General features: G+C 45.2%; 1 protein-coding gene across 1 annotated transcript; it reads left to right on the top strand.

Annotated features, from left to right (window-relative positions):
• The first annotated feature begins 13,207 nt into the window (after positions 1-13,207).
• On the top strand, positions 13,208-13,811 carry pnx (posterior neuron-specific homeobox). Its single transcript, XM_037692573.1, has 2 exons — positions 13,208-13,364; positions 13,438-13,811. Exons 1-2 carry the CDS (start codon positions 13,208-13,210, stop codon positions 13,809-13,811), a joined length of 531 nt encoding a protein of 176 aa, XP_037548501.1.
• The last annotated feature ends 7,711 nt before the right edge of the window (positions 13,812-21,522 follow it).

Genomic DNA, 21,522 nt, shown 5'->3' with positions numbered 1-21,522 from the left:
TTTTTTTTGCTATGTGAATGAACTCCACTGAATCAGACTCCATGTCTCAGTGATTTTATTTGGCACAGTTACAGGAGGCTTTGTACCCAGAATGCAGACAAACAATGGGATCTTGAAAGAAAGTACACTTATATATTCAATTAACAAAATAAAACGTGGCAGCACAACTTACAGAAACTCAAGGAACTCTATACAGGGAGCTCAAAGGAGCCAGACGCATGACATTGAAGCCAATAATGCAGAGCCAAGGAACCAGTAAAGGGACACTAATGAATCTATGGTAAATTTTCAACACCTTGTGAAAAATAAACTGAAACTGGTGCGTTTGGGAGGGACACGAGCAGAGAACCTTTCCACCAGTAACAGCTGAGAGTACTCCTAAACTCATACTAATCAGGAAATTGTTTGCATCTCAACTGTTAAGACATTATTAGTTAAATGAATGCACAAATTAAGTTTGAACATGTCCATTTACATGTAACATCTTAGATTCTGATGAGTAACTGTATTGTGACTCTGTAATGTCTGCTCTTCAGAAAAGAGCAATAAAAAAAAAAGCTTTAGTCTAGGCCACCCCGTGCATCTCAGAGCTATTAAGACGTCTGTGGGGTCATTTAACACTAAAAACATGTTGAACACAAAAGAGAAGTGCGCCAACAGACGTCGCACAAAGAAGCACCAGGATCCTGACGGCCTCCCTGGGTGTTGCAGTAAATGCCCTCAAGTTGTAGTTAGAAAAATAATGGATGTGTCCTCCCCTTTCCTGTTCCAGAGGAGAACCATCTGTGACATCAGGACCAAGTTGTAGAAAGCTGCTGTCTACCTTTTTCAACTTGGTATACATTTGAAGTAAAAGTGATTTTGTTGCACATGCATTAAACATTTTAAAGGTAAAACAAAAGTACCACCAGGTTTAGTGGTAAACATGACTCAAGAATGCAGACTTCACCACTTGCTCTAGCCGAGATCGGATGCTTCCCTCCCTCCTTCTCCGCTTTGCTGCTCTGTCTGTCGGTGAAACTGCTGTGAGACTCTCTTGCATTTCTTCTGAACCTTAATTATGGACTGTTTTGACCAGTTGGTCCCTCAATTCAATTTACAACATTTCTTCGAAGAGAAGACAGGCTTTAGGCGAGCTGATTTGCCTTGTTGGCACGCACGCAGCTGGATATCTCATCGACTTGGAAGACTTGATGATGTGTCTTTCTCTGCTGCCATCTGTGGATTTTAAGGATGCATATTTAATTGGATTTTCGATAACTGGTTCCTGCTGTTTTGGATTCAACTGGTGCTGGTTTTATCTAGAATCAAGGAAGTCATTGGCAGCAAATTTGGACTCGATCATGCTGCTTGCCTTTTTGATGGCTTGTTCGTGTCTCGTGTACCCGGACTCAAATGCTTTGGGCTGAATGGATCAGATCTTGGGGATTTTACTCAGTCACGTTCTATCGGTGTGGCCATGTTATTTTGGACATTTCGGAACTGAGTTGACCAACACAGACTCAAGGTAGATGTAATTAAGTCCTGCCTGTCCCCAAAACAACTGTGTGTTTATCTAAAATTTGGTTCCCTTGGCTGGTCTTGAAGGCCACCTTATCTGAATTTGCCTGGAGAAAATGTAATCTGACGCTCACCACTCCACCCCACAAACACTACCAACAAAGTCCATGCTCAATAATCCAGGTATAAAATCCAACATTTTTCAGTCAGGTCATCTGGACAGTTTCTTTTTTTGTGCTGAAACGTTTCGCCTTCGATCCGGAAGGCTTCATCAGTCAAGGAAACACACAACAAAACTGATTCTTCCTCCAACAGCTTACTCTAAAGTGGAACAAACCAGTTCTGCTTGTGATAAGATGGATTATTGAACATGGACTTTGTTGTTTTCAACCAGTTTGACAAGACTGTCAACAAGGAAGAGGGCCGGCAATGGAGGAGGGGCGTACCAAAGAGACCATCTAACCACAAGCAGAACTGGTTTGTTCCGCTTTGGAGTAAGCTGTTGGAGGAAGAATCAGTTTTGTTGTGTGTTTCCTTGACTGATGTAGCCTTCCGGATCAAAGGCGAAACGTTTCAGCACAAAAAAATAAACTGTCCAGATGACCTGACTGAAAAATGTTGGATTAAACACTACCCTTTTCAGCCGCTAGATGGCACTCGAGTAGTATGGCATGCTGTTGTGTCATGTAAAAGTGTCTATTAATGACACAATCAGCTTGCTACCTTCGTTCAACTTGCCTGGAGCAACCGTCAAATCAGCTTCATTTCACCTCATTTCACTGCGCCGCCCTGGTGAAATGAAGCTGATATGACCATTGAAGTACATTTATTAAATTAAAAGTTCAACTGAGACACACCTTTGCTATAATGTCGAGCAAACAAATAATTGTTTTTAGGTGGTTATCTCTTGCTAAATATTGAAGAAATGCGCAGCATTCCTCCTTCCTGATTTCCTCCCTCTGCGAACTCACGGAGCACCGAGGCAGCAAATACTTTGGAAATGCAGCTGATTTGACCGTCAAAGTGCATTTATTAAGTTAAAGTTCAACTGAGACACACATTTGCTATAAAGTCGAGCAAACAAATAACTGTTTTTAGGTGGTCATCTTGTTAAATTTCAAAGAAATGCACAATGAATTGTCCCTCTGTGTGCTCCTGCTTCCGCAAATCTGCTTTTGAAATGCACTGATTTGACTGTCAAAGTGCATTTATTAAGTAAAAGTTCGACTGAGACACACCTTTGCTATAATTTCGAGCAAACAAATAATTGTTTTTAAGTGTTAATCTAGTTAAATTCTTGTTAAAGTCCTCCCGTGCCCGCCACCGTGGCTGCCAATCAATTTTTGGCACAACACTGGCCCACATTTCCAGGTTGTCTGTGGTGATGCATAATAGATGGCAAAGTGATGCATTTATGGATTTTTCCTCTTTATTACCTATTTAGACTGATACGGCTTATACTGCGGTGCAACGTGTACAGCGGAAAATATGGTACTTTTTATTTTGTCAGATTTTTTTTCCAATGCTCATAGTAACTTTACTACACACTTGTGTTCCTTAAGAGAAAAATCAGTCATATTAGAATACATCTTAAAAGCAAATTATAATCCCATATTTATCATAAAATAATGCATTCCTCCCATTAATGTTTTTTTCTTTTTTACTTTTATAATTACACTTTCAAATTTTTATATCAGCTCACTAGATGGTGCTCTGCTTTTATATTTGAGAGCTTCTGCAAAGATCTACCACAACACGTTTCAACTTACCCTGTAAAATCCAATTCACAATCCAGTTTTATTTGAAAAGCCTCAAACTCCTCAAAGGGAGCAAAGTGCTGTACAGTGCAGTACAGTAAAACAAGGAAACACTCAAACAATAAAAAGATTCAAATAATAAAAACAAAGAATAAAAGCTGATAAAGACCATGAAAATCAACATCTTAAAAGGTGCAAAAGCCAAGGAATTTAATTGGATTATAAGTGAAGCTTTAAAAGCAGCTAATGCGGAGACCTGTCTAATGTGCAGAGACAGGCCGTTCCATAACTTTAAGCTGCAGCAACACAAAAGCCTGGTCCCATTGAGCTTACAGCTAGTTCTGGGTGCACACAGGAGCAGCTGAGCAGCAGATCTGAGAGTCCAGGAAGGTGTGTATGGATATAACAGCTCAGAAAGGAAAGGAGAGGCAAGACTGTTTAATAATCTAAAAACAAATACAAGAATTTTAAACGGAATTCTAACGGATTGTTACCAAAGCAGGGAATTTAAAACAGGTGTACTGTGTTTGTATTTTCATGCGCCACTTAAAAGACGTGCAGCAGCCTTTTGCACCATCTGTAAACCAGCAGCAACAGACCCACTGACCCCAGCATAAAGAGCATTACATTAGGCCAGCCAAGTTGTAACAAAGGCACAAATCACTGTTTCAAACACATGCGGCGGAAGAATTGGCCTTATTGTAGCCAGCTGCCTCAGATGAAAGAAACTAGATTTCCCCACTGCCTTAATCTGACTGTCAAATTTAAGTACACCGTCAATTTTGACCCCTAAATTTGTGATGGTTGGCTTGACAAACAAGGGAACCAAGATCTAAGGAGAAGAAGCAAAGGCATGTCTTTTCTGGTCAGTCGCCTCTCATCTCATCCAACAAAATTATTAGTTTAGATGTAACGTACAAAAACTCACTTATAATGTGCACAAGTAAACATTTAATACTATAAGCTGATTCACATGCATGCAGGCTGCAGAAGGATGCTCAACTGTTGACAGCAGCTGACTGCCGTCAGTTTATCCGAAGGCAGGAAGTAATTGACAGATGTACCGTGCACCTTCAGCTACCTTGTATATCCAGGTCAATACAGGCAAAAAACTATTTAGAAAGTAGGGATTCTACAGAGGAGGACAGAGTTTAAATATATATATATATATAGAAAATACAGTAGTAAGAAGAAGAAGAAAAAAGAAAATTAGAAAAAAATCTCCATGATTGAAGACGGGGAGACGAAAGAAAAATTAATAGAAAACAAAGCCTCATTTTTGGCTACTGAATCTGAAGGGTCCGGTGGTCTGCAGGGTCTTCACAAAACTTCTGACTGGAAATTTAAATATAAAATACCAGTACTCAAGGGCATACTCCTTCTTCTTTTGGCTGCTCCCTTCTTCACGGGTTGCCACATCAAACTAACTCGCACAAAGATTTGGCAATTATTTTTACGCCGGATGCCCTTCATGGCACAACCACAGACCACTGAGCTACCTCAGCCCTCTGTGTGGAGCAGAGAGCTGCTATCTAGGGCACACGGGGGAGCAGATGGTGGGGGTTAAGAGCTTTGCTCAAGGGTCTTGAGTGTGGCAAATGAGGGTGGAGACGTTTGTGGGTGTTTTACCGTTCCCACTCACATTCTTATGTTGTCAGTCTGGGGAGTTGAACAGGCAACCTTCCGATCACAGGCCCACCTTCTCTAGCCTCTTTGTCACCACTCCCCCAATTATGGGCATATTTATTTATTTAGAATTTTTGTACTATCAAAAAGCTTGTGAAATTAAAAAAAACCTGAAATGTGTGTGTGTGCCCAGAGACCCCTTATGATGAAAAAAAAAATGGAAGGAATCAGTGTTCCCTCGCCCGGACGTGGGTCACTGGGGCCCCACTCTGGAGCTGGGCCTGGAGGTGGGGCATGCTGGTGAGCGCCTGGTGGCCGGGCATTTACCCATGGAGCCTGGCCGGGCACAGCCCGAAGAGGAAACGTGGGTCTCCCTTCCCATGGGCTCACTACCTGTGGGAGGGACCAAAGGGGTCGGGCGCAATGTGGGGTGGGTAGTTGCCAAGGGCGGGAACCCTGGCGGTCTGATCCTCGGCTACAGAAGCTGGCTATTGGGCCGTGGAATGTCACCTCTCTGGTGAGAAAGGAGCCTGAGCTGGTGTGTGAGGTTGAGAGATTCTGGCTAGAAATAGTCGGACTCACCTCAACGCATGGCTCTGGAACCAGTTTCCTTGAGAGGGGTTGGACACTCTTCCACTGTGGAGCTGCCCCTGGTCAGAGGCGCCGAGCAGGAGTGGGCAAACTCTCATTTTCTTCCTATTATCCGGGGTCGGGTTGCGGGGGTAGCAGCCTAAGAAGGGAGGCCCAGACTTCCCTCTCCCCAGCCACTTGGGCCAAATCCTTCAGGAGAATCCCAAGGTGCTCCCAGGCCAGCCAAGAAACAACAGGGAGGCAACCATGAGGCATCCTAACCAGATGCCCGAGCCACCTCAACTGGGTCCTCTCGATGTGGAGAAGCAGATGCTCTACTCTGAGTTCCTCTCGGATGACCAAGCTTCTCACCCTATCTCTAAGGGAGAACCCAGACACCCTGCAGAGAAAACTCATTTCGGTCACTTGTATCTAAGATCTTGTTCTTTCGGTCACAACCCAAAGCTCATGACCATAGATGAGGGTAGGAACGTAGATCGACCGGTAAATTGAGAGCTTCGCCTTTTGACTCAGCTCTCTCTTCACCACGACAGACCGGTACCACGCCCACTTCACTTCCGATGTGGCAACTATCCGCCTATCGATCTCACACTCCATTTTTCCCTCATTCATGAAAAGATCCCAAAATACTTTACTCCTCCACTTGGGGGTAGGACCTCCTCCCCGACCCGGATAGGGCACTCTACCCTTTTCTAGCTCAAGACCATGGCCTCAGATTTCAAGGAACTGATCCTCATCCCGGCCACGTCACACTCGGCTGCGAACCGCTCCAGCAAAAGCTGTAGATCATGACCTGATGAAGCCAATAGAACTACATCATCTGCAAAAAACAGAGAAGTGATCCTAAGGCCACCAAAACGGATCCCTTCAACACCTTGGCTACACCTAGAAATTCTGTCCATAAAAGTTATGAACAGAATCAGTGACAAAGGCAACCTTGGCGGAGTTCAACTCTCACGGGAACGAGCCCGACTTACTGCCGGCAATGCGGACCAAGCTCTGACACCGGTCGTACAGGAACCTAATAGCCCGTATCAAAGAGCCTGGTACCCCATACTCCCAGAGTACCCCCACAGGGCTCCCCAAGGGATGTGGTCGAATGCCTTCTCCAAGTCCACAAAGCACATGTAGACTTGTTGGGCAAACTCCCACACACCCTCCAGGACCCTGCTGAGGGTCTAGAGCTGGTCCAGTGTTCCACAACGAGGATGAAAACTGCACTGCTCCTCCTGAATCCGAGGTTCGACTATCTGACTGACCCTCCTCTCTAGAACCCCCAAATTGACCTTACATGGGAGGCTTAAGAGCGTGATCCCCCTGTAGTTGGAACACACTCTACGGCCTCCCTTTTTGAATAGGCGGACCACCCCCCCAGTCTTCCAATCCAGGGGAACTGCCCCCAATGTCCACGCAATATTTTAAAGTCGTGTAATTCAATACAACCCCACAACATCCAGAGTTTTAAGGAAGGCAAATCTCATCCACCCCTGGGGCCCTGCCACCAAGGAGCTTTTTAACCACCTCAGTGACCTCAGCACCAGAGATTGGAGAGCCTGACCTAAGGTCCCAGGCTTTGCTTCCTCAGTGGAAGACGTGCCAGTGGGACTGAGGAGGTCTTCAAAGTATTCTACCCACTGACCCACAACATCCCGAGTTGAGGTCAGCAGCACACCACCTCCACTATGAATAGTGTTGGTGGTGTACTCCCCCCCCCCCCCACCCCGAGACGTCGGATGGTGGACCAGAATCATTTCGAAGCCATATGGAAGTCATTCTCCATGGCCTCTCCAAACTCCTCCCATGCCCGAGTTTTTGCCTCAGCGACTGCCGGTACCCATCAGCTGCTTCTGGGGTCCCAGAGGCCAAAAAGGCCTGATAGGACTCCTTCTTCAGCCTGACAGCATCCCTCACCGCCGGTGTCCAACACCAGGTTTGAGGGTTACTGCCGTGACAGGCATCGACAACCTTGTGGCCACAGCTCCGATAAGCCGCCTTGACAATAGAGGGCAGAACATGGCCCACTCGGACTCAATGTCCCCCAGCTCCTCCAGAATGTGTTTGAAGCTCTCCCGGAGGTGGGAATTAAAGCTCCATCTCATGGGAGTCTCTGCCAGATGTTCCCAGCAGACCCTTGCAATACGTTTGGGTCTGCCAGGTCTGACCAACATCCTCCCCCACCATCGACACCAACTCACCACCAGGTAGTGGTCAGTGGACAGCTCCGCTCCTCTCTTCACCTGAGTGTCCAAGACATGCATCCGCAGATCACATGAGACGACAACAAAGTTGATCATCGAACTGCAGCCTAGGGTGTCCTCGTGCCAAGAGCACATATGGACACACTTATGCTTGAACATGATGTTCATTATGGACAATCCATGACAAGCACAGAAATCCAATAACAGAACACCACTCGGGTTCAGATCAGGGGGGCCATTCCTCCCAACCACACCCCTCCAGGTCTCACTGTCATTGCCCACGTGAGCTTTGAAGTCCCCCAGTAGAACAAGGGCGTCTCCAGGAGGCACACTCTCCAATACCCCCTCCAAAGACTCCAAAAAGGGTGGGTAATCTGAGCTGCTGTTTGGCGCATAAACACAAACAACAGTCAGAACCCACCCCCCACACATAGGTGGAGGGAGGCTACCCTCTAGTACACCGGGGTGAACCCCAACGTACAGTCACCAAGATGGGAGGCAACAAGTATGCCCACTCCTGCTCGGCGCCTCTCGCCAGGGGCAACTCCGGAATGGAAGAGTGTCCAACCCCTCTCAAGGAAACTGGTTCCAGAGCCAGAGCCATGCGTTGAAGTGAGTCCGACTATTTCTAGCCGGAATCTCTCAACCTCACACACCAGCTCAGGCTTCTTCCCCACCAGAGAGGTGAAAATCCATGTCCCAATAGCCAGCTTCTGTAGCCATGGATCAGACCGCCAGGGTCCCCGCCCTCGGCCACCACCCATCCCACATTGCACCTGACCCCTTTGGCCCCTCCCACAGGTGGTGAGCCCATGGGACGGGATTTTAAAATTGGGGCTTGTCAGGAATCCATGGCCGTGTTGGAAATGTTCACTCATTCACTTATAAGTAAACTAAAATGCAGTGAGTGTATTCACTGCATTTTAGTCACTAGTAGAGACAGTACCAATAGACAATACAGTCCAGTACTACATTGTACTTACTAATTGCTAGCTACCACTTACTAAATACTACTGACTAGGTACATACCAAGTACTTACCAGGTACATCACAGGGTATTTACCTGGTATGCACTTGAATGGAAATGGGTACTTACCTAGTACCTCAGAAAGTACTTATTGGTTGTTCATCTTCAACTGTTTAGCCCAATTCAACATGGCCACTACAGCTAATCAGCCTTACCAATGCAATGGGTTCAGTCGGTTTTACAAATATTGAGATCAAATCTGGTTTGGTAGAAGTTGAGAATTGTCCCATCGCATACACATGATGATAACAAATTTTCTAAGTTCTTTGTTAAAACCCTTCACAGCAAGTTGGCGGGATGCATTTCTTCTAGGGTTCACTTATTCATTTCAATGATTACTCTGATCATCTCTCTCAGGTTGTTACATGAACTTCTTGTGCATGTTTACCCATGAGCAATAGCAACATGCAAATTATCTCAATTAGGACGGTCTTGTTTTTATAAACAAATTTTCAAATGAGCGAAAAAGGCTTTCTTTCCTCTTTCAACAGTCTTTATTGAAAAACAACTGAGGAATGTAAAACTATAAAGGTTGAATGAATATGTCCTGGTTCATGCTCACTTATCAGGGAGATAAATCTAAGAAGGTTAAGTCAGATTCTCTGGACATATTCAATCTGTCCAGATGACCTGACCTTGTTAGATAACTATAAATGCTTGTTGTTGTTGTTGTTGTTTAAATGTTGCTGTAGAATCTGCCTAAAATGTTTTGAAAAACATTCGCCAATCTTTATCATATTTGAGTCAACTCTGTAAGTCCAGTTTTGTCAATGAAATGATAATTGTTTGCATTATTTAGGCTTAGGTAATTAGAAACATGTTGTACATGGAAGAAAATGGTAATTATTTTGAGGTACGTCAACATTTGAAGTCAAAGGTGAAAATAGAAGTAAAAACAGGAACACACGATGAATCACAGTCCAAATGATTAGTTTTCAGCTGTAAATTTTCCTCTGTTAATCATTTCTTCCTGCACTCATTTTTTTCTTCCATTCAGTCTTTCCTTCCCTGGATTTACCCAAAAACCCCCTGTCCTAGAAGACAAAGCCTAGGGTCAGAGAAGGTCAAGCCTACCACTGGCATCTGCTAATTGTCGCTATGAGCCGTCCTCTCCTGTCCCTTCAATACCAGCTACTCTGTAGGTATCTGAAGCTATAGGCACTCACTGACAGCTGCTACATTCAGGAACATTTACACCTCACACCCACCACTCTCTCCATCAACCCATATCCCTGCTGGAGCTCTGTCACACAGATTATTTGGAAGCTTTCAGCACTAATGTGGTTTAAAGATAGGACATTATGTGAAATTGTAAAGTTAATGGGACTATTGGAGATTCATGAAACCAATTAAATACTAAAGATGGGACATGTTATTGCCTGGCCCACTGCTTTTCATGCTGGCATTTTAAAGTAAGATGACTCTGTGAGCTCTCAGCTACTAACAAAACAAATTTTATCCCAAAATCTGTAAAACTGGGAAAGCTATTGACATTTACTGCTTGCTAAATTTTTGTTGTGAAGTGTTTGCTCAAATAAATTTTGCTAATGCCACAGACAAACTCACAGACAAAAAGAAAAACATTATTGCCTTCAGCAAACAAACAAGAACATGCAACAGGACAGCATTTACAGAGTACTTTAGCCTTTCTGACAACTTTAACTTTAACTTTGTCGGGTGTATCAGAGATGGACAAGAAACTGAGTACAGGGAACTGGTGGACCGCTTTGTGGCATGGTGTAGAAACAATCATCGCATCTTGAATGTGAACAAAACAAAAGAGATGATTGTAGATTTCAGGAGAAACAGGAACAAGTCCAACCTTATTTCCATCATGTGAGAAGAAGTGGAGGTGGTGGAGAAGTATAAATACCTTGGGGTTCACCTGGACAATAGACTGGACTGGAAATGCAACAGTGAAGCGTCTACAAGAAGGGACAGAGCAGACTGTACTTCTTGAGGAAGATGAAGTCCTTCAATGTTTGCAGCAAGATGCTGCATATCTTCTATAAGTCTGTTGTAGAGAGCGCTATCTCTTCTGCCATCATTTGCTGGGGTAGCAGCACCAGAGCAAGTGACTTAAAAAAAGATCAACAAGCTCATAAAGAAGGCTGGATCAGTTCTGGGGACTCCTCTAGAACCTTTGGAGATGATTGTACAAAGAAGGATTCTTCATAAAATGAAGAACATTATAGACAACCCTCAGCACCCTCTTCATCAGACTGTCATACAACAACAGTGTCTTCAGTCAGAGGCTTCTTCAGATCCGTTGTAGGACAGACCACTACAAGAGATCCTTCCTGCCCACAGCTATCAGCATCTATAACAACTCTTTAACAAAACCAGGATGATGAGTTACAATAAATTTTAATTTCCCTCTGGGATTAATAAAGTATTTTTGAATTGAATTGAACTTGAATTCAAGAACATTATACTCTACAAGTCACATTCACTCATTCACACACTCCAGCACATACTGATACACAGATTTGAGTTCTTCAAGGGGTTCAGTGTTCAAGGACACTTTAACGTGTGGTGGAAGAAGCTGGGATCCCACACCAACCTTCTAATTCACTCTTTCTTCTAAGCTACAGTCGATGCTGTACTTCATTCAGCTGAATGTAAGAATTGTCCTTCATACTTTCACTTTATATTTGACATGTAACAAGCATGAAAATGGGTAAAGGGGGCCATTGGTCACAGAAGAAACAAGAGGCCAAAGATAACCCCAATGGAGCTAAGCAGCTAGTGGGCAGCTGTAGGGTGAGGAGCTCCGTCATCCGGTGAGAACTCAGAGTAAAACAACTGCTGCTTCGTATTTAAAGGAGTCAGTTGAGGTGGTTTGGGAATCTGATTGCGATGCCTCCTGGACAGAGATGTGGGAAATATAAGACCCAGGGGCCAAAAGTGGCCCTTGGAAATACTACATCTGGCCCCAGAAATTCATCACTGATAAAAAATGGAAGGAGACAGGATCTTTGTGATGAACAGTCATTGCCGTATTGTATTTTGGGGTCTGAGAGATCCAGTACCCAGACACAAACAGAGTAATATTGTGTATGCTGTTCAGGGCTGTGATCAGTCTTACATCGGGGAAACTAAACAGCCACTGGCCAAAAGAATGGTCCAGCACAGAAGATCAACATCATCAGACTCATCATCAGGCCAGGACTCTGTGGTCTACACTCATCTCCAGGCCAGCGCTCACTCTTTCAGGGATGATGTTCACATTCTTGACAAAGAGGAACGATGGTGTGAGAGAGGAGTAAAGGAGGCCATCTTTGTGAAAAGAACTTGTCCATCATTAAACAGGGGCGGAGCCTCTGTGTTCACCTGTCCCCCTCTTACAATGCTGTTATTGCATCACTCAGCCCTCTGTAGATAGCAAGAAGCCATCAGGGTGCTAACGATCAGTTGTTAGGCTGATGGTCCTCCTTTTTCATGTGAACTCCTACCGGTAATTTTAGCTGTCACCAACAAACTGGTTGATCCACAGAAGGTGTTATTAATAAGACTGAGTTTGTTGCAGCTCCTCAGACTGAAGAAGTCTTTTGGATAAAAGATGAGACACTTCATCAAAGAAGAATCCGTCCAAAGGACATGACTTAACCTTGTTAAATTCATCTATTATTGAGCATGCAGCATGACGTGATAAAAGTAGCCCACTTAAATATTTGATAGCAGATTTACAGATTTTATTTTGACAAGACAGTCAGCATGATAAAATATTGAATTTCAGTGACACAATTAATTAAATAGGTATCCCAAAGTATTGAGTAATCAAAAATAAATTGGATCTGTGGTAAATTATAGTGTCTCACAAATGTAAAAAAAAAAAAAGAATGGTTGACTTTCTGTTGGGTTTACCTAATGGGTCAAGTGATGAATCCAAAATGTTTTTCAGTGATTCGTGTTTTTTTTTTTTTTCTGTTACCAGATGTGATACAGTACAGCACTTTTTAACGTGTGAAACATAAAACATAAAACTGTTTCCCCATGTAACTGAAAGAAGCTCTTCAGCAGCTGCTGTTATAACAGTAGTTCTCTTTTCTGCTGATCAGATACAAAGATTTGATCAGTAAAATTTTCCATGTTTTAGGACTGATCAGATTGTTTGGGGCTCCTAATTAAACGTTCTTGCACAAATGGCCCTTTGAAAACCAGGATAGAAGGGAGAATAAAGTTCTAACTTTCCCTTTGATAAGTTTATAAATTAGCATCACAACTAGCGCTCACGTGTCCTATTTGCAAATAATTACAAGCTGATTCACAAAAGGCAACATGAAGAGAGAGAAAGAGGGAACTTGTGGACCAGATGCCTGGCAATAAATGACATGCTCAAAGCCCCAGTCACTCAGGGCCATTGGGCCTTGGGTGGGGGGCCAATTGTTCTTACAAGACAAATGAGCCCACTCTGAAGAAAATGTACATTTGAAAGAGAGGCACGCGTATATAAACCGAGGCCTGACTCAGACTGAGACTCTGCTACCTGCCTTCACAGCAGCAACATGCAGCCGGCTGCAGCCAAGCTACAAGTCCACAGAACACCATATTCTGTGGCGGACATCTTGGATCCAACTAAATTTACAGGAAAACTAATCTCTGCTGAGGACGTATCAGCTACAAGTAAGAGCTCAGATCAAGAAAAAAATCATTCCAACTCCTGTTTTTTTGTTGCTGTTGTTGTTTGTGCTCATGATTTATTGCTCTCCTCCAGGTGCTCATCTTCTCAGGGAAGATCAGCATCAGACAGTAGGAGAAAGCTGCGGCCCAAAGAGTCACAGCTCGGGGGTCAAAGGCCGTCGGATTCGCACGGCCTTCACAGTGGAGCAGCTGCAGGTGCTGGAGCACAGCTTCCAGAGGTGCCACTACTTGTCGGTGCTGGAGCGGCACTCCATCGCCTCTGCCCTGCACCTGTCTGAGACCCAGGTCAAGATCTGGTTCCAGAACAGGCGCACCAAGTGGAAGAAGGAGCGCCTGCAGGGGAGGGAGGAGCAGCAGGACCTCACTTCGGCACCGTTAACATACAGCCCTCTGTTCTGCCAGCTGCACGCTCCGCTCCAGATGTTTGTGCCACTGCCACTCGGGCCTTATTGTCAGCATTACACATGATATGTAAACGTGCACAGAGGGACAATGAACATCAACAGAATCTCAATATTGAGGAGAAATTCTAAAATGGTTTTAAATAATAAGTGTTTTAAATTTCTAATAAAGCTTTAACTTATTTTGTATTTTTATTGATTTTTATTATAGTGAATTCAACCACAATGGACCAAGTGATGTTGGTTTAAAGTTTTGTTGATAAGTGGTCTAACTGGTGCAGGTAGACATTTAACTAAAGTTTTGCCTGGTCTAAAGTTTTTTATTTGTGCAAGGTAAAGACTTAATGAAGTATTTTACAAAACATTATTACAAAAATTAAACCTGGTAGAAAGAATTTACCAGTAACTGCAGGCTGATGAAAGTGTTAAAAAAAAATGATGCAAACTTTAAAAACATTTTTTTTCAATTGTGGTTTTTAAACTCATTCTTTTTGCCATCTCTCTCTCTCTGTCTCTCTCTCAGCCCCCCCCCCCCACACACACACACACCACCTTTGCCTTTGAGCACCGAGCAATAAAATTTAAATTGTGAGACTTTCTAAACTAAGACATTGTGATCTTATTTTGTTTAACTGATTTTTAAAAAAAATAGTTTGTTTTAATTAAGTAAAAAAAAAAAAAGTTTGGATAAAATAACTGTTCACCTGATCATTGCTCAGGAGAAACCTTTCCACTTCTCTAACTCTTACAGTTCCAAAACTTTTGTACTTTTTTAAACCTTTTGTTGTTGTTGTTGTTGTTGTTGTTGTTGTTGTTGTTGTTGTTATAAAGTGACTCGAGATATGTTACAGTATACAAACTTAGATCTCATTGGGTTTAATGCAATGCTTTCTTAAAGGCCATTAGATTATCAACCTTATATGTTTTACTGTAATTATCACTGACACTTCAAAAATGTTTGTTTAATTCTCCAAACTTTGAAACTACCTTTGAAAAATATGTAAAGAAAAAGTAGCAGGTATAACATGTTTTAAGGAGTCAGATTTTGTGATTCAGTAGGTGGGAATTGAAAGAAATATCTTTATAATTCATCGGTTGGCTCACATTTCAGATCCATGAGTTTGTTAAAGTAGTAACTCAGGCTGGGAAATAAGAACACAAAATGAATGAAACTGGACAATAATATATGATAAAAACTGATTTGTTAAATGACAGAAAAAGGGAAAAAATGACTAAATACAAACTCAAATTTTTACTCGAATTCCTTTTGTTGTCAGCTTTCTTCCACTTGATAAAACGTTGGTTACGTACTTTAACCCCAGATTCTATGAGTATAGGCGTAGCCCTTTAAGGCTGTCACTGATGGGTTTTATCCTGATATGCGGAGCATCACACTGAAAAATTTAGTCCACGCCCACCTGCTGTGTGGGCCCCACCCGGTCCGTATAAATAACATTAAGAGTGGGTAATCGGCTCCCAAATAGCTTTTTCTTCAGCCATTTAGGAGCCAGTGAGGCCCAACGCTTAAAGGGCTACGCCTATGCTCATAGAATCTGGGGTTACAGTACGTAACCAACGTTCTATTTCGTATAGGCTTCGCCCTTTAAGACTCTCGCTGATGGGTTAAGGGCGAAGCAGATGTGGTCCTCGCCTCACTGGGTCCATTCGAACACCGTATGAAGCAGAAGCTTTTCCAAAAAATGTCTTGTCACTCAGCTCCCCATGTACATAATTACGCATTGCATAATTATGTGTGCCATGCACAGACGCATGTTGTGTAACTATGCGTTCTGAATGCATGAACGCCACGGAAAAGTTCCAACGGGGAGGGAAAAGTGCTGAAAAGGAGCCATGAACCAACCGGTTTACGGCTGAACAGTTGGAACAGATTAATAATAACAGGAGAGCTGATTATTAATCAAATGAACTGATTGGTAACAATAGTCATGAACTGATTAGTGACAATAGAACCAAAATAACAATCAAAACTTGTGATTGATAACCACATCTCACACTGTAATGCATGCAGACAGATGTGAGTTAAACAGAGTTCCATGAAACAACAATATTCATTCTGTAAAACACCAAGTATAGAATGTGTCATGGAACGAGCCGTCACATCAGGTTGATAAAAGTGAATAAATGAGCAGGGTGTTGACCACGCGGTTGCAGTGTAAATATCCTACATTGACATATTATTATGCAAAGCAGTCGAAGATGCAATACCCCTAGTCGAGTGTGCCCTGGGGTTGACAGGAGGCTCTAAATCTGATGCTCTGTAGGCTTCAGAAATGGCCTCACACAGCCAATGTGACACTGGGTGGATAACAGGCGACCTGCAGATGCATCTCTATAATGCACAAACAGATGTTGAGTTTGACGCATTGCAGCTGTGCGTGCTATGTGACATGTCAACACCCGCACCGGACAGAGAAGATGGAAAGACGCTTCTTCTTCTGATCTGTGGGGGGGAGGGAAAAACCCCTCCAACTATATCGCTCTTGATTTAAAAGAACTCGTAATGTTTTTAGGCATAAAAGCTAGGTTTGGTCTTAAATCAGCTGAGCTGCCGTCAGCCTGAATTCTGAGACATGACAGAGCGAAGAGAGGGCAGATAAATCACTCACCCTCTTAGCGGATGTTAAAGCCAGTAGCAGGGCTGTTTTAAGAGACAAGAATTTAAATGGAACCTGATCCAGAGGCTCGAATGGAGATTTGATCAGGGCCTACAGGACCAGCGTTAAATCCCACTGTGGAACAAGTGGGCGTGAAACAGGCCTACGTCTCTGTACACCTTTTAGAAAACGCTTCATCAGCGGATGATTAAAAGCTGTTATGTCTCCGAACCTTCGTGGCAGGAAGAGATGGCTGCAGCATACGTTTTAATCGTGCTAGACGCCAAATTTCTGTCCATCAGCTGTTGCAGAAAAGACAGCACGTTGCCTAGTGGACATGAGGTGGCCTCTACACCTTTCTCTGTACACCAGCTCTGAAAAACTGTTCACTTTGATGTGTACAGCGCTGTGGTGGATGTAGCACGTGAATCCTAGATTGTGCACACTACATCCTGTGGGAGACCCATCCTCTCTAAGTAGATCTGCTCAGTGGCCAGACCCATAGGTGCTGGCCTATTTCTGAGTAACTCCTGATCGCTCCTCCTGCCTGGAAGAGAGCGTCCTCCCTCCACGGCAGTTTCCACGAGCACCCCGACAGCAGGCGTTGTAGGACTGTGAACCATGGTGCGGTCACGCGCTCGGGGGCCACCAGGAGAGCTGTCAATCCCTCCTCCTAAACTCGGTTCAGGAACCGTAAGAACAGAGGAGGTGGAGGAAACGCGTACAGAAGCGTTTTGGGCCATGGGCTGTGGGCAAACGCATCCACCCCCAGCGGTGGTTCGTCTCGCGGGCTCAGAGAAAACCGTAGTTGACACTGAGCGTTTTCTCGTGTCGCAAATAGGTCCACAGCCGCTTTGCCAAATTTCTGCCACATCTGAGCCATCAGGTCTGGATGGAGAGTCCAGTCCCCGTGAGTGGACCGCCCCTGGACATCACATCTGCCCCTTTGTTCAGAACACCGGATATGTAAACTGCTCCGATGGAGAGCAGATTTTGGTGTGCCCAACACAGTAGTTTTCGCGCAATGTGTAATGTCTGGGCTGAGCACCCCCCACCACCCCCACCCCCCGGTTTATGTACGCAGCAGTCACCTTGTTGTCTGTGTGAATCAAAATGTGTTGATTCTGTAGCACAGGAGCAAAGTGTTGAATCACGTTCAGCACCGTGCGACACTCCAAACATTTATGTGGGCTGATGTGTGATCGGGCCACAGCGCCCCTAGCCTGACAGTGACGCGTCTGTGAAGACTGACACGTGTGACTTGGGTCTGCTGACGGGGACTCCCTCCGACAGAACCAGGGTGTTTCCCCAGTGTCGGAGGTCTGCTCTCACGGAGGGAGGAACAGTGATCATCCGTCTCTTTTGTCTTACTGGATCCACACGCAGACGTGCAAACCACCTCTGGAGGCGTCTCATGTGTAGTAAACCCAGCGGAACTCCTGTGTGAGCTGATGACATCGTTCCTAACAGCTTCATGACGGAAACAGCTGTTATCACTCTGCCAGGTCTTACATGGCGGAGCTGGTCTTTTAGAGTGTTGATTCTCGTTTGTGATAAATGAGCCCTCATGGTGGTCGAGTTTAGCTCCACTCCCAGATAAACAATTGTCTGGGCCGGGAAAATCGAGCTTTTCTTCCAATTTATGGCGAAGCCCAGATTTAACAGGTGTGATGTCAGCGCCTGGGCCTGTCTCGCTGCCTCCTGTCTGGAGTGTGACAACAGCCGCAGGTCGTCCAGGTAAAACAAAACTCTCATCCCTGTTCTGTGTAACGGTTGCAGGGCCGTCTCCACATACTTTGAGAACGTACGAGGCACAAGGGAATACCCGAACGGCAGCCTGTTGTACTGATACTTCATCCCTTGAAAGGAGAAACGCAGGAATTTTCTGTTTTGGGATGATCGGTATGTGAAAATAGGCATCTTTCAGGTTGACGGAAAACAAACCAATCGTTTCTCTGGATTTTGTCCAACAGCTGTCTGGTTGTCAACATGTGAAACGGTCTGTCCATGATCGCCTTGTTAAAAACTGACAGGTCCAAAATCGGTCTCATTCCTCCGGTCCGTTTGGGAACCAGGAAGTAACATGAGTAAAACCCTGTGTTTTCCTCTCCGTTGGGAACCCTGGAGATCACTTCTTTTACCAGAAGTTCTTGGACTTCTGCATTTAAAAATGATATTTGGTCTGGTGATGACAGGACCGTCTCTAAAATTCCTCCGAATGGAGGGGTCGGGTTGCAAATTGCAACGTGTAACCCTAGCTTAACAACCTGGCCATCCATCTGTCTGGCGAGCATGTTTTTAGCCACTCCGCGTAACGTTCGTGGAGTGGACGCGTTTAAATGATGCGTCATGTTTTGTACGGATGTCATCCAGTCCACCGCCTCGACCGCCGTCATGTGTCACGGGAATGTTTTCCGTGTGACCCAAGGCGAGGCTTCCTCGAAAGGGCTCTGAACCCGCCCGTGTGCTGCTTTCGGACCATGGACCAACCTTCATGTCTAGGTGGGCCGGTGTGTGTTGAGGCGAAGCGTGTGACAGCTGATGAAGCTGTGGGGCCGCGCGTTTGATGCCACTGCGGTGAAACGCCACTGCGGTGAAACGCGTGTCGCTCCTGCCGTGAGCGGTGTCCTGTGCTGGGTTCTCTTTGAGATCTCGCATCTATGCTGCCATGAGCGGGCAAGAGCTGAGAAGCGGTGAGTGCGACTTCATCTACGCTGTGCCGTTTGAGTGAAGGCTGCGAGCCCCACGGAAGCACACGTTTTCTCTCGTGGGACACGCGCCGCTCTCGCTGGAGGCGAGACTCGTCACTGGGTTTGCTCAGCTGTCTCACACTTATGCTGCCGTGAGCGGCCGAGCGCTGAGACGCAGTGGGTGAAATCTGCGTTTGCTTTGGTGAGGCGTGTGTCGCTCTTGCTGAGAACGAGGTCCTTCACCGGACCCGACGTACGGTCCCACATTTATGCCAATGTGAGCCGGTGAACGCCAGGGAGCTGTGTGTGCACCATCATCAACGCAACGCCGTTTGGGTGAAGGCTGTTTGCATCGTGCGAGTGCGCGTTTTACAACGCTTGGGTGAAGATCGGGCAGCTCGGGTTGACTACGAGTTATTTCGATTACCACTGTTCTGTTCTGTGAGCGTCTCAACATGTCTGGAGCAATGGTGAGTTTGAAAAAAACCTTTATTTAAGGACACCGGCTTGTTTTTGTGGAGGATGTGTGCACAGCCGCTGTGAGTTCATACAAGCTTACAGACTGGCTAAAAACAGACACTTTGATCATTGAATTATGTTTTAGTTCAACATTGTGTCATCTTTCCACACACCCTCCGCAGACCGTCATTTTGAATCTTTTCCCCCTGAACTCTGGGATTTGTTGGCCCAGGGCGCCGTCTGCTCGGGATCTCTGGGAAAACGTTAGACACTCTGTTGCCGGGATGAAGAGAGCTGGTCTCTGACGGGCGGGGCTGAGGTGACGTTCAGCAAGACGGCCGTGGAACGTCTTGCCACCAGCTCATTTCGTGTGGAGGATGTGAGAGGGAGCCGCTGTCAGGTCATCCGAGCTGACAGACTGGCTAAAAATAGATACTTTCATCATTAAATGATGTTTTAAACCAAACTCGTGTCACCTTCACACACATCCTCTGCAAAAACCGTCATTTGCTCTGCCATTTGTTGTCCTAGAGCGCCATCTGTTGGCGGTCTCAGGGAAACGCTGAAAACTCTGTCCTCCGGCTGCGATGCAGGCCGGCAGACAGCAAAGAGGCGCACCGGTTGAGGATGACGTCAGCTACCCTACAGAGGGAGCGTACGTCTCCTCCCGCCTCTGAACGTGTACGCCAACAGCGTAACGTGTTGTTTGCTGCGGCCGTCTGAAACACATGCTGGTAAGCTTGGTCGGAGAGCGGTGTCACCGTCTGGGTTACGCTAACCAGAGGCGCGGGACGCTGATCCACCTGGACATCTTGCTCTGAGAAAAGTCTCTGTCAGGTTCGGCTCCAGGGGGCACTGAGAGAATTTCCGCTCAGTGAAACCCCTTTACTCTGGTGATGGGCGCGGACTGTGGAAGCCGGCCCCCTAATCTACCAGGAAGAGGGCTGTGGCCTCGTCCCCGTAGGACGTCCTGTTGGGAAACCGAGGCCAGATGGGATCAGGACGGCGAGCCAGGACGGAGCCCAGAATAAAGCCTTCCCGCCGGATCATCCGAACTGGCAGGAAAAGGCGCGGGACGTAAAAAAGGGTCCCTTCATGTCAGCCGCCTCCTGGGTTACACCGGGCAACCCCAGAAGGCGCCGTTGGCCAGGAGCGGTGTGATTGCCGATGCGAAAGGAGGTGGGATGAGGTGAGCATTCGCTCAGCCCCCCTCCACCGACACTACACTCTCCAGGAGGGAATGAGCAGCGGGGCTGCAGCTGACGCCGCCTGTCCCGGAGGAACCATCTGATTTGCTCCGAGGGTCGGCGATAAGAGGAAAATTACAAGACGGCGTTGTCCAGCGTGTAGCGACCTGTCACTGAGAAATACTCCTCGGCGCTTACCTTGAAACAAGACTGCTCATCAGCTTCTCCTCGGGGAGGAGAGCTCACCAGGACGACCGGAGGTCGACGTAACAGGCCAAGCATTCTTAACAAAGGTTGGTCATCTACACAACTGTCCTTCTTCGTTCTTCTGACAGTGCTATTAGCTCGCTGAAGAAAAATGATTGAAAAATGAGTTACATTTGTAACTTTTAACATGATTATTAAAAAATGTTTACTCCTAAAATATTTAGGTTAAAGGTAAGCACTAAGCCAACATGTGTATTCTTTGGAGTGTTTACAACTACTAATGTGTGTAACACTATTACTGTGGGGATAAATATATAAATATTCATAATGAACATTTAATCTGTGTCTATAATAACCAGATCCTGTTGATTCTCTGAATAAAGAACACTTACATCTTGATGCATGCTCAATAGTCCAAGTAGAAAAATCTAAAAAAGTTAAGTCATGTCCTCTGGACTTTCAAAAAATTAATAAATAAAAAAATATATATATTTTTTTGAACATCCAGAGGACCTGACTTAACTTTTTTAGAAAGAACTCTAACATTCACCCTTAACTGATTTTGATTAATCACATTGATGAACGTATAAACACTAATATATCTTTACAGGAGGTGGGGG

The sequence above is a fragment of the Nematolebias whitei genome, chromosome 18 (assembly GCF_014905685.2).
Source record: "Nematolebias whitei isolate Nwh7 chromosome 18, NemWhi1, whole genome shotgun sequence".
Classification (NCBI taxonomy): domain Eukaryota; kingdom Metazoa; phylum Chordata; class Actinopteri; order Cyprinodontiformes; family Rivulidae; genus Nematolebias; species Nematolebias whitei.
The sequence above is the reverse complement of the archived record's forward strand: the minus strand, read 5'-3'. Positions and strand labels throughout refer to the sequence as shown.

Excerpts from the sequence above, each read along its gene's own strand:
- pnx (XM_037692573.1), top strand. The coding sequence starts at position 13,208 with ATGCAGCCGGCTGCAGCCAAGCTACAAGTCCACAGAACACCATATTCT. Across the intron at positions 13,365-13,437 it reads AAAAAATCATTCCAACTCCT|ATCAGCATCAGACAGTAGGA; the intron begins GTTTTTTTGTTG and ends TTCTCAGGGAAG.